Source organism: Ips typographus, linkage group LG6, assembly GCF_016097725.1.
Source record: "Ips typographus isolate SLU linkage group LG6, UJ_Ityp_2.0, whole genome shotgun sequence".
NCBI classification, from domain to species: Eukaryota; Metazoa; Arthropoda; class Insecta; order Coleoptera; family Curculionidae; genus Ips; species Ips typographus.
The window spans coordinates 7,578,657-7,594,986 of record NC_138427.1 but is presented as its reverse complement, the minus strand read 5'-3'; the positions used below and the strand labels follow the sequence as shown (position 1 = coordinate 7,594,986).

At 33.8% G+C, this 16,330-nt stretch overlaps 4 protein-coding genes across 7 annotated transcripts; 2 read left to right on the top strand and 2 right to left on the bottom strand.

The window, feature by feature from the left end:
- Window positions 1-814: 814 nt before the first annotated feature.
- Window positions 815-7,785, bottom strand: PolQ (DNA polymerase theta). 4 transcript variants are annotated; one of them, XM_081982957.1, is made up of 8 exons: window positions 5,443-7,431; window positions 2,915-4,730; window positions 2,817-2,863; window positions 2,441-2,645; window positions 2,185-2,373; window positions 1,674-2,131; window positions 1,216-1,480; window positions 815-1,162 (listed from the first exon to the last, which is right to left on the bottom strand). In XM_081982957.1, exons 1-8 carry the CDS (start codon window positions 7,222-7,224, stop codon window positions 849-851), a joined length of 5,076 nt encoding a protein of 1,691 aa, XP_081839083.1. In that variant the 5' UTR covers window positions 7,225-7,431; the 3' UTR covers window positions 815-848. The 4 variants fall into 4 exon arrangements, with proteins under 4 accessions (XP_081839083.1, XP_081839082.1, XP_081839084.1 ...); XM_081982956.1 differs by having other exon boundaries at window positions 2,817-4,730; window positions 5,443-7,430; XM_081982958.1 differs by having other exon boundaries at window positions 1,018-1,157; window positions 2,817-4,730; window positions 5,443-7,439.
- Window positions 7,786-7,904: 119 nt separating this feature from the next.
- LOC145731292 (uncharacterized) lies at window positions 7,905-9,136 on the top strand. Its single transcript, XM_081983006.1, has 3 exons — window positions 7,905-8,065; window positions 8,699-8,906; window positions 8,960-9,136. The coding sequence occupies exons 1-2, from the start codon at window positions 8,016-8,018 to the stop codon at window positions 8,796-8,798; spliced, it is 150 nt and encodes a 49-aa protein (XP_081839132.1). The 5' UTR covers window positions 7,905-8,015; the 3' UTR covers window positions 8,799-8,906; window positions 8,960-9,136.
- lili (LMBR1-like protein lilipod) lies at window positions 9,123-14,710 on the bottom strand. Its single transcript, XM_081982981.1, has 11 exons — window positions 14,579-14,710; window positions 14,316-14,515; window positions 12,300-12,369; window positions 12,046-12,240; window positions 11,753-11,986; window positions 11,598-11,663; window positions 11,389-11,541; window positions 11,169-11,330; window positions 10,957-11,111; window positions 9,644-9,875; window positions 9,123-9,589 (listed from the first exon to the last, which is right to left on the bottom strand). Exons 2-11 carry the CDS (start codon window positions 14,406-14,408, stop codon window positions 9,381-9,383), a joined length of 1,569 nt encoding a protein of 522 aa, XP_081839107.1. The 5' UTR covers window positions 14,409-14,515; window positions 14,579-14,710; the 3' UTR covers window positions 9,123-9,380.
- A 116-nt stretch (window positions 14,711-14,826) lies between these two features.
- Window positions 14,827-16,225, top strand: Yod1 (Yod1 deubiquitinase). Its single transcript, XM_081982996.1, has 3 exons — window positions 14,827-15,198; window positions 15,253-15,821; window positions 15,877-16,225. Exons 1-3 carry the CDS (start codon window positions 15,006-15,008, stop codon window positions 16,087-16,089), a joined length of 975 nt encoding a protein of 324 aa, XP_081839122.1. The 5' UTR covers window positions 14,827-15,005; the 3' UTR covers window positions 16,090-16,225.
- The last annotated feature ends 105 nt before the right edge of the window (window positions 16,226-16,330 follow it).

Genomic DNA, 16,330 nt, shown 5'->3' with positions numbered 1-16,330 from the left:
CTAGCAGTTTGAAAAACTTGACTGATCGAATTTTGCTTTGTGTAAAGTCAAAGTGAGTCAGTTTCGCGCACTTTGTTACTAATCTACACAACGGTTTACCATTGATCACGTTGGAGGTGGCGGAGCCCCAGCAATTTTTCACGACCAACGATTTCAGATTTGGGCATTGCTCACACAATTTGGGGATAATTGTGTTCAGATCGTGTCTTTTTATTAAAGAAATTTGAGTTAGTAATGGAGAATGTTCTAACCACTGGCAGACTACTTCAGTTGGTACTGTGTTGTCAACCGTTATTTTTTTCCACAAAATCGGTGAGGACACTGCATAGAACCACCGTTTACACACCAGGCGAATGAATTCGTATAGTTCTTCATGGGTGAAATAAGAGAAAATATGTAGCAGCATCTCTTCTGGAAGAGCTAGAGTGAAATCGGTAAATCTGAGCTTTTTGGCTGGAATCTGGTTGAGGATAGTAGTACGGCGCGTTTTTAACTTATGACTTCTAGTGCCACGCATATTTTTTTGGAATTTAATCTTCGACTTATTAGTACTGACAAAATTTAGACATTGTCATTAGTTGATGACAACTGTCAATAAGTATAGTAGATAAAGGTGAAGCAACATAAAAACTTAAAGGGTAGTTTACAAGAAATTTTTCTGTCCACGTCTATGACGTAATTTGGCGACCAAAATACTTTCAAGAGTATTCAGGTCATCAAAATATTCTTTGAATTTTTTCTTAACAGAAGAAAATTCCAAGATGTTTTAAGAGACTCCTTACGATTATACCGACTGGACTAATAAAACTCAACAGCATTGAAAAACAATATATTAAAATAAATAATTCTCATAATCTCACTTTATTCTCATATTCTGTAAGCTGGCCCCAAGAATACCCCGTTTTGACTTTAACAGGAAAATACCCGAAAGTCTTGCAAGAATTTTCCATGCCGGTCTTTACAATTCGAATCGTTTTCTCCACATACTTTTCCGTCACTTCGTATATCAATTCGTCGTGGAGTTGCAGCACCAATTTGGGTTTGTGACGAGACTTTTTGAATACAAATTCCATTTTTCTTTCTATGGTTGCCATAGCGTTTTTCACTAGATCAGCCGCTGATCCCTGAACTGTGGTATTAACAGCCTGACGCTCAGCCTGTCCTATTTAAGTTTTTTTATAAAAAGAATATAAGAAAACTGTGTTAAAAACGTACCGGAAATTGTTGGGTCCGGATCGTTTATGCCTGGTAATCGACGTCTGCGTCCCAAAATGGTCTCTACATATTCCTTCTTTTTGCAGTTTGTTATGGTGTTGGCAATAAACTCCTTAATACCCAGGTAGGTGTTTCGGAAACTTTCCATAAAAACCGTAGCATCTTCTATGGAAACTTCCAAGTGTTCTGCCAAAGTTTTGGCTCCCATACCGTAGATTATGCCGTAGCAAATCTGCTTGACGTTATGTCTCATATCTAAATTGACCTGTTGTAAGAAAATTCATAATATTGAAAATTCTTAAAGAAACAACGCAAAAGTGAAAATCACACATTTGAACTCTTTAAATCCTCTAATTGTTATTACTTCCTGTATGACATAGGTAAAGGCAAATTATTCATAAAGAATCCACCAACAAACCATCACAAAAATACGAACTTGAACTTGTAGTCTTACTTACCATTTCTTCTGGAATACTATTCCACTTAGCGGCAATACTAGTAAATATATCTCCCGGTTTTTTCATTATAGCAGTCAAAATCTTGTCCTTAGACAAATAAGTTAAAATGCGAAGTTCCAATTGGCAATAATCGGCCGAAACTAAAATACATCCATCGGGCACACAAAAAGCGCTTCTACAACTGATCAAAACTTCCTTTTTCGTAATCGGGTTCACCACGCAAAAATCTTTGGGAACCATTTGAATACTAGGTTCGTGCATTGTTATCCTGCCGGTTGCCGTATGATGGTCGTACACCCCGTATATCCTGTTATCCTTGCAATGTCTGATCAAAGGATAAACAGTTTTCGTTCGAGTGAAATTGACTTTCCTCCAAAGAATAACGAGATTCGATATGGGATGCTCGTTTTGTTCGAGAATTTTCTTTTTCGTGCTAGTTCGTTTACCGGAATGGGTACCTACATTACATTTAATAAGTTTCATTAAATTACTCAACTAATTAGTTACTTGCCAATAACTTTTGTAACATCAGATGAAGAATTGAAATTGAATCGCCTTCCGGCTAGAGAAAACGCCTTTTTTTCTATACAATTTTGTAGCTCGTTTAATAAAGTAGTTAAGTCTTGTAGGAAGGTTTTGTTGACGCTCATTCCAAACACTTCCATTTTAGCCACACTTAAGATGGAGTTCATTTCTAAATCTAAAACCACACAATTTGATTATGAATAGTTGCGTCACAACTACTTAGTTTAAAGCCTGAAACTTACCGCACAAACTAGGAAACTCATCCAAAACAACTTTATACGATTTGGGGAGTTCTGTGCTTAGTTTAGTCATTAAGAAATCAACCAAGTGCCATGTTAGGACTGCTTCAGTGCAGGCCCGTATAGCGTGTTCATTCTTAGTGTTGCTTTTATTGATCAGGTCACATAAACTGCGTATATTGCCCATTTCTTCAGTATAATATTTTAGCTATTTGGTTGGATAATAGCAATTTTAGATTTCAAACAAAATATCTATGCGTAAAAAACAAGAACAAAGTGACGCAATAAATTGCAACTTTGTTTTTTGGATAACATAAAAAAACATCATAAAGTACCTACACCAAAAATTGTGACAATCCGCTACAGAGGTGAAACTTACCATACTTCCAAAACTCCTTTCCCTTTCTTCCACATCTAGCAACCAGTCTAAAATTTTAGGATCGACAATTTGACAATGAAATTCTAACCCACAGTCACCTAACAGAACTTTCACATATTCTTTTCCATCAAACATACGAACACACCGTTGCTCTGTCTTAAATATATCTCCCAACTTTGCAATAACTTTTCCGTAAATTTCATACTTTTCTACGGATAGGTAAAAACATTCTTCGCCCCAGTAGAAGGCAAAACCATGAACTTTTCTGTTTTTATCAATTTTTTCGTTCGAGTCCGAGCTACCGAAAATGTTTCCACCGATTTCACTCACCGGTTTATCTGACTGAGTGCAAATCAAGCAAAAGGATACGTCGTTTTTTAATATTAGGTCGTCGAAAAAATTATCGAGAGAACTTTCTGACTGACAAACGTCAGTAATACGAAGAGTTTCCTTCGTGGGACTGATATCGTCCAAACTGAGTTGAGTACACTTTTCAATTGCTGAGTCGATGTCTGTTGATATTTTACTTTTTTTGATGGGGGTCGAGTCAGTGGCCGAGTCGTAACTCATTCTAAGTCTTTTCTTGTCGTCTGCGCTTTCAACTAATTCCGCCGAATTAAATTCCTCTATTCTGGATATACTTTCTGCTGAATCATTGCTGAGATGAAGTGAAATAAGTTCTTCACTGTTAGTACTTTCAGAAATCGGTTGATTCAACGCATTTGTTTCGAATGATTCGAATAGTGAAGATTCTGATTCATTTAATGACTGCTTTGACATTACATCTTCTGTATCTTCACCAGGATCAGGTTTAGTTTCTACCTGCACTTTTTCAATTTTCAAATCATCCCCTTTAGTCTTGTCGTTTAAAACAGAATGTTCTTCAATAGTGCTCTCCCACTTTGCTTCTTTCAGACCCATTTCACATACTAAATACGATCGGGCTTCCTTTACCAGCAATTCCGCAGCCTCTCGTTCAGTCAAACCATCTCTACCGCTAATCCAAACTGTTCTTAGCGTATTCTTTGGTTTTGACTCTTCAGAACTTTCAAATGGTCCAGATTTATATAAAATGTTTTCAACTGTTTCTACATCTGAATTAGCCAACTGGATCACAGTCTCCAATCCGGCTTTATACAAAGTTCTGGCCAGTTTACCAGTCAGTGATGGTAATCGCATTAAATCTAGAAGATCGCGACTCACACCGAATTGCAATCGATCTTGAAACTGTGCTAACAGAATTTCTACGCTGCTCCACCCTAATTGTCTACTAAACGACGTGACCATTCCAGCAAAAGTAGAAGCTGACTGTTGCAATGACTGCAGAACACCTCTGTTACAATTATATTTAGCACAGACTTCCGATAAAGGCACTTCATTAACCAAGTCTTGCAAAACGAGAGCGACAAAAAACCTTTTGTGAACCATCTGTTTGTGGTAATTGTTATCCAAACGCCCTCTAGTAGCTCCTACCATGTAAGAAACCGATACTCCTACTAATTGGCCAACTCTTTTCATAGAAGCTGGCATTTTTTCCCACAAATCCAAGTAAAAGAGCCAATCCAGATTACCCCAAGCCTGGGATGCACTGTAAGGCGTGACCAAGTAAATCAAGTGAAGTTCACTGTCCAAAACAAAACATTGTCGAGCTTTCTCCAGCTCAGTAAATAATGTAATTGCCTCATCAGGTCCTATTGACGAGGACAAGCAGGCTTTTCCTAAAGCAGTCGCGGTGTACTTGTCATTGTTGCCATTTTTATGCAATCTGACAAATTCATGTTTTAACAAAAATTGCAAGGCTTCTGAAATTGGATCTTGTAAAGACTCATTAATTTCTTTTGTAACTGCCAGTAAAGTACAGTTGGTGAATAAATCTATGTCTTCAGGTGATGATGCTACACCACTAGCTATTACCTGAAAAGCCAAAAACTTGTTATGTAGATTTAAATAATTTGTTTTAAAAGGTGGTTTTAGTGACAGAAAGATGTAAAATAATAGCGTGGGGTTTGCTTTCTTCAAGTACTAAGTAAAGAGTTGTGGATGTAATGGACAGACAAGTGGATATTTCAAGGCAGGACATTTAGAGAAGTTACCAAAATTGGGAAAACCAACGTTTGCACAAAATGTTCTTTGAAAGTTCTCATCAAGAATTATTGGCAAAATTCCAGAAATTACTAATCATCATAATCATCAATGATTTCTGATGCCAGTAAATTAATTTAAACAACTGCCTATACTTCAATAACTCTTGTATACTAAGCCCACAAACTAGTCTTTTTTTTAGCTCTATTGACTGTGTCTATTAAGTTCCCATTACATTCATTCAAAGTTCAACTTTTTAAAAAACACTATTTAGTTAAAAGATACATTATCAATTTGTTTATTAATTTTTTAGTTACTCACCAAATTTAATAAGAACATCATAAAGTAAAGAATCATACTTTGATACAGAACAAAGATTTAGACAAGCAATTGTAACTCAAACAGAAGCCAAAGAAATGAAGCAGTACTTACTAAAAGTACAACATTCTTCTTTACTTTGATTACATTATTATGACAGATTGAAATAATCAACAAGTTGTTTGCCTTTTAATTAACTAAATAACAAAAAACCGTCAATACATACCTCTAAAATTGCTCTCTTCAATTTACCACTAGCCTGCAGACAACTTCTAACAGGCATCAACTCTCCAGTTAATAACTTTTTAGCAATATTATAGTCATTTGGTTGACAAATCAGAATGCTCTCCCCCTTTGTGTCTTTTCCTAATCTACCAGCTCTACCCACCATCTGACGGTAGCTGAGCAGGTCTACTGGTTTACCTCCAAACAATGGACTCCTCACTATCACTCTTCTGGCTGGTAAATTGACCCCTGAAGACAATGTTGAAGTGGCGGCAAGGATTTTAACTGCGCCATTTCGAAATGCCCCTTCAATGATATCTCTCTCATCTATTGTGAGTCCAGCATGATGGAAAGCAATTCCAACAGAAATACATTTTCTAAGAATGCCATCTAATCCAGTGGGACAAAGTTTCAACTGTTCTAACACCTCCATAGTTAATTCTCTTTTAATTTGAGTGCGTAAAAGTTCCCCAAGTTCTGTCTGTGACGTGCCAATTTTAAAGAAAGCTAATGCAAGCTGTTGACCCAAGCTTTCACACCAATTTTTTGTTGGGCAAAATATTAAAACTGAATAGGAGTCTTTAATCACTTCTAAGCAAAGTTGCAGAATGTTATCTGTGTCAGATTCTACATCAGGTAGTGGCTCTAACTTCCTGACCAAGTTGAGGTCTCTGTCATAAATTTCTCCATTAATGCTGACTTGTTCCTCTAAAGGGATAGGCCTGAATGAAGTTGAGTAGAGTTCAGCATCTAACCACTTTGCCAGCTCTTCTAAGTTTGGAAGAGTGGCTGACATCCCTATAATCTGAATTTGAACTGATTCTTCTTTCAAAGAAATGTACCTTAACTTGGTTAATAGCAACTCAAGCAAATAACCTCTATGTGGATCTCCAACTAAATGCATTTCATCAACAAAAACTGCCCCAACCTCATTCAATTTATTTTCTTCCAGTAGTCTGTTTATGAGACTATTAGCTTTCTCTATGGTGCAAATTGCAAAATGAATAGAACTAAAACCTCCAGGAGGGTTATAAGAACCCATAAAGCCTTCAACTCTAATTCCAGTACTGTCTAAGATGCTTTGGAAGTAATATGTTTTCTCTTTCACTATTGAAACAAAAGGTAGTATGAAAATAACTTTCTTTTTTCTGTTGAAAATAGTTTTTAATGCCAATATCTCGGCTACTAGGGTTTTCCCAGCTGAAGTGGGTGCTGAGTAAATTAAATTAGAGTGTTCATTTAGTACTTTTTTATTGCAGAGACATTCGCACTGCCAATGAAACATTTTAGTAACATTTTTAGCAGCATACTTCTCTAGAACTGCTGGTGGTAAACTCCAGTAAGACAGGTTGTACATTTCTTCAGTTATTATTGACTTAGTTTCATTTAAATTACTCATTGACTTAACAGGACTTTGGTTTGAATCTGAGGAACTTACCTCATCTATGATACTTGTATCTTTATCATTTATTGTCTTCTGTTGACTATCATTCTTTAAACTTACATTGTTCAGATCACTAGAGGATAAATCAGTACAATCAGCTGTTGAAGTTTTTCTGATATTGTCCAGTTTTTCTTCAGTGTTTTCCTCCAATACAATGTGACTTTTTTCAACAATTGAACCTACTTTAAGGCACATAGATATATCAAAATCCTGCAGGAACTGGGAGTCATCAAACGAAACACCCGCTTGTGTATTGTGATCGGATTTTCTCTGGCTTTGTACATCGCGAAATGAAAAATTGTCTAAAGTGTCGTTCATAGGAAATTCCAAGTCAATCATTTTGCAGCTTAAAAACACAATAGATCAATAAATACTAAGATAAATAATAAACAATAAAAATTGGACTACAATTTCACTACTATAAAATTACAATAACATCTTTTGTGACAATTTTATACAATATTTGAGTGTGTAACTGGCTTTGTTTACAATTTGTTTGTTGTTTGAGGTTATGTTCACAATGCCTCTTCCTTTTTTTCTTCTTTTTAACTGCCAGGACTATTAGGTCGTGTGATGACCCAAAAAAAGCGCACATATTTTTTGGAACATTATCCTGAAACCGCGTTTTACTTGAATTTCATATGAAAAAAATGGTTAATAGCTTGGAGCATCACGTTTTCACGTGTAATATCATAGAAGCAGTTTCAGAAAGCAATATACCCTTATTTATAATGAATTATTTACACTACTTTTTAATTACTTATTAAAATTAAATTCATCGCATTAAGCGTGAGAAAAACACCGCAAAACTACTTCTACAATTTTATTTGCAAATATATCGGTAATTTCCATTAAAATTTAATTAACATATCACTTTATTAATTCAATTATTTCTTTTTACTTTGTCATCACAGACTAAAACTACATAGTTTCTATGTGCACAAAACCAGATATGCATATTTTATAATTTGCATAAATTAATAAAACTAGTTTTTCTCTGTTTATATTAATACACTGGCACGGCTGCTCCAATCCTCATTCTGCGTTTTGTATGCTTCAGTGTGTTAGGTGTGATTTTTCTAAAGTTTGATTTTTATGTTTCTAATGTACGCAATAGTATTTGTGTGTCAATGAATGTCTTAGATTTTTTGATAACGTCGAGATTTCAACAAATTTTAAGGTAAGTATAGCAGTAAGAATAAATTTCTGCCGTTCTCAAATTTGTGGATTCAAACATTGATTTAACTTTCCCCTATACATCTGCATTATTCAGTTAATTAACTTTCTCAATTCAGTTAATTAATAACCTTGTGTTTTATAGCTTTTTATCAGGATTTGTTTTTAAACTATTCCAATTTAAATTGCAAAACAGTTTATAAATGCATCAAACATCCAGCGTCTAAAAACATAAAAATATAGTAATAAACCGGTTATTCATGTTTCAAGACTGCGGTACTAGTATGTATTATACAAATAAACAAAAAACAGAATAATTATTATGACAAATAACTAGGCTAGCTAATACATGGCGTCGGCTTAGGATTTTAATGCAAAGAAAATTATTATCTGATGCAGTAAATAAAACGTTTTATTGTTTCCTTCAAACCCTTACTGATTTCCGTTTAGTTTTTGGATTCTTGATTCAAATATATGCACAAAAGTTTTTCTAACACAGACCGTTTTAAAAATGTATTATTCATACTTTACGTATTTGGACATTAATTAAAATCTCTTTCTACAGAATCTACACTTTCTTTTCATTTAAATCAAATATCAACAAATTATCAGTTTATAATTGATTTTTTTATTGCAGTTTAGAGAAAAACCTCCGGACTAAAAAAGGCAGCAGACGAGGAAACACCGGCAACCGAAAAGAGTTGCAAGTTTTGACTCAAATACACCACGTTCCTTAATACGAAAAAACGTTTTACATTATAACCAAATTCACCTTGTAAAATGGTTCAACAAGTTCGACCAGATACTGTACGACCTGCGACTAATCACTTTAGTATCGATCCTAAGTATGTTATAATTACTTTACCACACAAATCAGTCTAATTAATTTTTCTTAAAGAAAATCTGCTTGGGAAAAGAAGAGCTGCCAACAAAATGAAACGAAGAAAGAAAACTCCACAAAAACTAGTTTGCCACATGGAGCTTGGGGGCCAACTTTTAAAAACAAAAATCACTTTGCCAGCTTACATTATTGTTAATATATTAACAAATAAAAATCAAGGTTTTCTTTAAAAAACAGTTTTAATGGTACTGCCTAATAAAACCAGGCCACAACATATGATTAAATATAAATAAATGAGCGTGATATCACAATATATGACTGAAATAATCTCATAAGCACATGTAAACACCTACAAGCTAAAATATAATGCAAAAATATGTGAAGTATAGGCTCAACGACTATACATCTGGCAGTCTCCAGGTTACTCTCTATTAGTACTTATGTAGCAATGCTCTTGAAACAATAGACTTTAAACTATTCAGTTTAAAAATGACACGCAATTATTTATATACACATAGTTTTCGACTAAGCGGGCATACAATTCTCTCCGTACTTTGGCAGTGAACTTATTAACGATACATAGAGAAGAAGCGGTAGCGAATAAAACGTTGTACAGGAGAACTATTTTAAAGTTTCCCAGCCATTCTATGCTACCGAAATCTCCTAAGAGATCAAAATTGGTTATTCCTAAAAATCAACCACAAAATAAAAACTTACTTTAGTCGTCATCGTCTGACTTACCTAAAATTTTTGATAACAACGGTAATGCCGAACTAATCATCAGCAACAGTGCACAATTGGCTATCACAACGGTGAACGAGGTTTTTTTTGGCAATGGCCTGATTCGCCTCATTAGAGGTGTAGTGTACAGGCCTATGGAGGATGTAGCAATGAAATAAATGATCATCACTATTTCCAAAGCGGCTCCGAATGGTCCCAGCTTGGATAAGGAACTGACACCCAGGGTAAATTGCTGTTATCAAGAAAATAATCTTAAAATTTCCAGATGATGTCAAGTTAACGCTAAAGAACGATTCAAAGTTAATTTTCATTTTATTTCATCAAAACTTAATTAGTTGGTCGTATAAAAGTGTCAGAGATCTCTAAATCCTACTGACAATCTTCTAAACAGTGCCAGAAGCTTCTACAAATGTTTAAAACATTCCCAGAGTTGTTTTAAATTGTCAGAGGCCTCTAGGAACGTTTTGAATGTGCCAAATACCTTTAAATACCACCGGGAACTTTCTGAAAAGTTGCAGAGTCTTCTACAACTGTCTTAAACTTTCGCAGAACAGTTTTAAATTATCAGAGGCCTGTCGAACTATTGTGAAAGTTCCATAGACCTCTAAATGCTGTTTAGAACCTTTTACAAAGTGCCATAGGCCTCTACTGTGTCTAAAACCTTTTCATCAGACTTGTTTTAAATTGTCAGAGGCCTTTAGGACGGTTTTGACTGTGCCAAAATTCTGAAAATGCTTATTGCTAATTTAAATTTAGACAGTAGTAACAACTACGTTACGTGACTTGATAATTCAATTTTTGAGTTTGCAACACTGGCAAAGCCAACTGACACCTGTCAAAAACAGTCACGTGACTTTAAAATGTAATTTAAATGTTGATCATTTGGTAAATTAAATTTAGACAGTTTGTTGTAAAAGCTGAAATTGTAAAATACACGTTACGTGACGTAAATAATACAATTTTGAGCTGTGACCTTAAAAATTTAGTTTAAATGTTGAAAAATTGGTAAATTATTATAATAATTTGTAATAAATATTGTTTCAACTCAATATCATGTAACAAACATTTTACCATAATAATGTCATGTACTTATGCTGTCCTGTTCAATTTTCAGTCGTTTGTTATATTAATACACTACATTTTGAAATATACAGACACGGCTTCAAAATACTCTCAAATGCCTTATAAATATTTCAAAAAAGTAAAATAACAATAAGAAAAAATTGAGAAAACAAATATCCATCATATGTCACTGATGTTGCCTGTGAATCGTTCATGAACAGAAGTTTAGTAGTAGTAAAAAATTGACTTACCTTAGAACTACTTGGCAAAGCTTTAATGCCTATTAACAAAGATAAGGAGTTTTGTATCACCAACAAAACGGCAATCCCTGTCAATCCGATCAAAATGAGCATAGCAAATGGATAAATAATATTCCTTATAACAGACGAAGTTTTCCTCTGTTTGTCTGTTGAAAGAACCAAGGTAATATTAGGTTTAAACTGTAATTTTAGTCAAACAATACCTATAGTTTTTCTTTTGGTTTCTACTTCGAGTAACTTGGCTCTTATAGCCCCTTGCAACTCACCATTTCTCAACTTAATACTGTTTTGAGGTACTCTATTATCATCGAAAATAAATGACATATTAGAAACAGATATGGGAGTTGGAGATGTGTAGTAGTTATCTAAAAAATACATCGCGTAAATCAGCTTTACAATAACAAAGTTAAATGGAAAACTTACTAGTAAATTCAGCTTGTTTCAATCTACGTATGAGGCATTGCTCCTCAATTGAACAGGCAATGTACTCTTCATTTAAGTTAAGTAAAATTTGAGGTTTTATCAAAAACTTCCCTACAACATCAAAAAGACGCACGAAACCCAATGGGGTACATACTGAAATTAACCACAATGTAAATACGTAAAAACGATACAAGGACACACACACTTACCTAGCAGCACCAAAGCTCCCAAAAAAGATATGCAAGAGTATAAGAAAGGTAAATATGCCCATAAATCTGAAAAATATCAGTATTTACTAGGTTAACAACAAACAGAATGTCCCTAATTCATACTCCAAATAAATAAAAAATATGTTAATACTTACTAAAAATTGGAATCATCTTTGGACGTTCTTCTTCATTAAACAGTTGAGCCAAAACATAAGTAAGTCCTAATACTACTGTGGCAAACAAAATTAAAACAACAAAAGTTTCATAGGTCCTGGCCCACAGTCCCTTGCGATGTCCGAAAAAACCTTCAGACTCTGTGAATAGATACGCAAAGGGCAACATCACAAACATGGCCAGGTTGGAAAGCAAAAACACACTGTTCCAAAAACCTGAAAATCAGTTTAAATTGCTGAACATAAGATGAAAAGGGTTTTTACCATATCAGTACCTTGTATAAGGGATGAGTTCAGCCATTTTATGTAGTAACAATCAGGATAATTTACTAAGACTTCATTTGATATAATTGATATTGGGAGTAGTAACAGAGAACCTAGGGACACGGCGAGAGAAAAAGTGCATAGCCAGGTACTTATTCTGTAGACAGTGACTTCATCCTCATCCCAACTGTAGTAATCTTCTTTACCTGTTAAAGTTTTAACTTCAACTTTTAAGATAAAAATGGGACTTAAATAATATGTGTACCTTTTCTTTTGAATCGACTGATTATTGCTGAGCTAGCCAGGTTAAGGGCAAAAAATAGGAGCAGGAATATCTGAAAAAAAGTGTATTGTGTGTAGTATATGTATTGATAAAATTCAATTTGCCTTATCAATAATCTCCAATTATGTTTCAGGGATTTGCAAAGTGTTGGAATTAGGACACTTATCAATTATATCACCTATATTACACTTTAGTTAGGGCAGCTGAGTAACAAGCTATAACCTTAGATGAGTAAGAAATATGTTGCAAAATAGCAAGTTAAGTAAAATACCAATTCAATGTGATGGATTTTGGGGGCTGTTACTAAAAGGAAATACATAATAAAACGGTTTTCTACATCCCTCTAAATGGCTCATTTAAGACAAAATCTTAAAGAGAACAAAAAAATGTTCTGTTTTCAATATACTAAAATATCAAAGGGTAAAGCAAAGAATAAGTTTTTTGCAGCACATGTGAGAAAATTTAAGATAAAGAACAATTTAAAGATGTTAAAAATTTGCTGGGCTTGAAATAAATTTGATTACATTTTTGAATGTGAGGTTTATTACACTGTTAGGTCATCACATTTTTCTTTGATTTACCACATATAATATAATTGTAAATGGTGTAACAATAGCTATTATTATTCAAATATCCCCAGGTTATGCACTTTCGATTAATTATAAACTGTAAAGTTTAACAATAAATGTTAGCGCCAAGAGCCCTTTGAACGGTATGAATGTCAAATAATCAGTGAAAAGCCAAAGTACACAAGAGATAATTTTATTACTTGTGGTATGAGTTACTTATAAAGAACTTAACATTTCAAACTTGCAAATCTGCTTAACTTAAACATCATCAAATATCCCAAATATTTTTTGCAAATGACTTATATAATTACTTAAAAACCAGGGAATTAATAAGCCTAAGGTCAACCGGCCAACAAACACATACTTGGATTGTTGCCAATAAGTGTAAAGTCATAATTTTGCTATCAGGGTATGACGTAATTTTTTTGTGTTTCATTAATAACACATAAAAACCGGCCCAAAAAATGATCTAAGGTATTAAATTTTTTTGAATAATTGTATTCAATGGATCAAAGTTTATTTGAATACATTCAACAATACTGTTAAAATACCCAATTAATAATTGCCTTTTCTTCTGAGAAAACACCAAGGTAAACATCTCAAAAGCTGTATATGAACAAACATCATTCATTATGAACCCATCTATCAAATTTTCTAGACTGTTTCAGATTGATTAATTATGATAATTCCAGAATGAGGTAAAGAGGTGGTGTACATATTTTTAGTGTTGAGACATCCCTAAAAAATAATGAGAGTGCTAAAAAGTATACTACAACTATATACTTGTATATTTAATACCATTAATATTAATAGTTCTTTGTTCTGATTTGTGAGTGTTTGATGCCCTTTGCTCTCCATACAGAACATTATAATTTTACAAATTTTCTATTGTCTATCATTGTTTGCTTTTTTCCAATTACCTATTTCTTTTTTAACTTAACAATGCTAAATAATGATTATCATGTTCAGGATGACGTAAAGTAGTTCAGGTTCACACCAAGAATGGGGGAAACACACAGTCTTCTTCTCAAAACAACTGAGAGAATAAATAAACATTTTGTGGAGAAGACTTGTTTTTACCCTATTCTTAGACTTACAGGATGCCTACTCAGCCCACAAAGCAAGAGTTACCTATTATTGTGGTGAAGTAAAGCTGGAATAAAACTAAAAATCTGAAAACTTTTTGGTGCTCTGTACAAGCTGTATGTTTAAAAATCTATCTTGCCAAACCATACTTTCATGCTGGTTACTCAATACTACTTTTTTTTTAAAAAATGCCAGTTGACTAACAGATTGGTACATAATTGGATGTTATAACCCAGGAATATTAAAAACTAAAAAAAAGCCACATACATAACCAATTCAACCTCTTCTCCTATTAGCAAAAAAAGTACTTGGACTGGGACTAATAAACTTTGAAACTACTTACTATTTGCTCTCTAACGTTGTTATGAAATATTTGCTCATGAAGTGTAGATTCTTCTTTTAGCTCTTCTCCGAATTCATCATCCATTATATCCATCTGCCAATCCTCAACTCTCTGAACTCTCTGGAAGGCAAGCCACCAAGCATGATGTAGATCACTATGGAACAATGGACATGTTGCTTTAGATATAACTGAACCGATATCTAAATTTAACAATAATTCGTAAAATTGAACCCAGGTACTTTTGAATTGATTTTATACTCAACTGTGAGCTGTAACCCAAAATTATTATCAAGTTCAAGTTATAAAATCAAATCGCAAAAACCTCATATTCCTAATCAAAACAATCGGTCAATGACACTACAATGACAGTTTACAGTGTTGCCATTGCCAACTGGCACGGCTCAAGTTGAAGTTCTAGTTTCTAGAATGTTCTATCTCTCTTTTTACGTTTACCGTAGTGTATTAAACAAAGAGCGATAAATTATTCTGACCGGTTCAAAAATTGACATTTGACACTAGACCCTATCACAGTGATATTTTGTTTTTGTATTTTTTATTTTTGGCTTTTTTTAAATTTTCTCTCAATTGTGAATTTTGATTTGTGGACTTGAAGTCTGATTAGTAACTTTATTGACTTTGTTTTTATATAAGCTTTTACATCCGTTTAACGGCTTTGTGGAAAAGCAAAAAATGTCTAACATTCTGCTTAGAGTGAAGACCAAAAATGGGCAGCAAGTGATTAACAATCTCTCGCTTAACAGCACCATCAAAGACTTAAAACAAGCCTTATCCCAATTATCTAGTATCCCAGAGGCAAAGTTACAAGTGTTAACAGGATTTCCACCTAAAACACTGGACATCTCTCAAGATGATTCAAGCTTAGGTAAGATTATCTTTCAGGTCATGTTTTCAGTGTTTAACTTATTTGTATTGACAGTAAATAGTGGAATTTCAACTGGAGACACTTTAATACTACAAGAGTCAACTAATAATACTTCAATAGCACCTAGTAGTAGCACTGACAAAGCTGATGAAAGACTCTCAGCTGCTACAGAACCTAGTTCTAATTTAAATAATACCTTAACAGAGGAAACTATAAATGAGTTATCAGGTATTTTAATGAAACACATTGTGGCCGCTGATAACTCTTGCTTGTTTACCAGCATCAATTTTGTGTTGAGCGGTAAAGTTGATGAATCTGGTGAGGCTGCTAAGTATTTGAGGAAACTGGTGGCTGAAACTATTTTAAATGAAAGTCATAACTACGATGAAGCAATATTAGGAAAACCTTTAGAGCAATATTGCTCTTGGATTCAAAATGATACATCATGGGGTGGTGCCATTGAACTGGCTATATTGAGTAATTTTTATGGGATTGAGATTGCTGTTGTTGATACCGTAAATGCCATTATAAATAGATTTGGTGAAGATCAGAATTATCCTTTAAGAGTGTTCTTGATGTTTGATGGAATTCATTATGATCCCTTGTTTCTAGAACCATTTGATGTAAGTGTTATTTTTTCCTTCTGTGGTTAGTGTTTGAATGTTTAGTTGATTACAGGGTGGTAAAATTCAAACTATTTTTGAAACATCTGATGAAAGGATGCTCCAGGAAGCTAAATTGTTGGCACATGAGGCTAAATCTAGTAGACAATTCACTGATGTTAATAAGTTCACTTTGAAGTGCATGATTTGCAATGTCTTACTAAAGGGTCAGGTGGAAGCACAGACTCACGCCAAGTCTACTGGCCATGCAAATTTTGGTGAAGTGTAGTTAGTACCTATTGAAATCAAGATTTTTTATATTATGCTGATGAATTTAATTTATTGCTCTATATTAAATTTATATAATTCTGATCTATATTGATTGAAATAATATGGTTGCGGAAATAAATTGGAAATTTATACTATATAGTTTTTTGTTTTACATAATTATTTACAATAAAGTTTAGGAAAATTGTACTGAACTGCTGAAATCATTATTAATTGGTTTGTTTTGAGCGCCACCTACACGT

Bases quoted from the DNA above. Each gene is read 5' to 3' on its own strand.
- PolQ (XM_081982956.1), bottom strand. From the start codon at position 7,224: ATGATTGACTTGGAATTTCCTATGAACGACACTTTAGACAATTTTTCA. The intron at 2,132-2,184 runs GCAAGTAACTAA...AATGTAATGTAG, and splicing joins TGATGTTACAAAAGTTATTG to GTACCCATTCCGGTAAACGA. The intron at 1,163-1,215 runs GTACGTTTTTAA...AAACTTAAATAG, and splicing joins TCCGGACCCAACAATTTCCG to GACAGGCTGAGCGTCAGGCT.
- Yod1 (XM_081982996.1), top strand. From the start codon at position 15,006: ATGTCTAACATTCTGCTTAGAGTGAAGACCAAAAATGGGCAGCAAGTG. The intron at 15,199-15,252 runs GTAAGATTATCT...TTGTATTGACAG, and splicing joins TCAAGATGATTCAAGCTTAG to TAAATAGTGGAATTTCAACT. The intron at 15,822-15,876 runs GTAAGTGTTATT...AGTTGATTACAG, and splicing joins TGTTTCTAGAACCATTTGAT to GGTGGTAAAATTCAAACTAT.
- lili (XM_081982981.1), bottom strand. From the start codon at position 14,408: ATGGATATAATGGATGATGAATTCGGAGAAGAGCTAAAAGAAGAATCT. The intron at 11,331-11,388 runs GTAAGTTTTCCA...TGTATTTTTTAG, and splicing joins GAAACAAGCTGAATTTACTA to ATAACTACTACACATCTCCA. The intron at 9,590-9,643 runs GTAAGTCAGACG...GTTGATTTTTAG, and splicing joins GTTGTTATCAAAAATTTTAG to GAATAACCAATTTTGATCTC.
- LOC145731292 (XM_081983006.1), top strand. From the start codon at position 8,016: ATGAATGTCTTAGATTTTTTGATAACGTCGAGATTTCAACAAATTTTA. The intron at 8,066-8,698 runs GTAAGTATAGCA...TTTTTATTGCAG, and splicing joins AGATTTCAACAAATTTTAAG to TTTAGAGAAAAACCTCCGGA.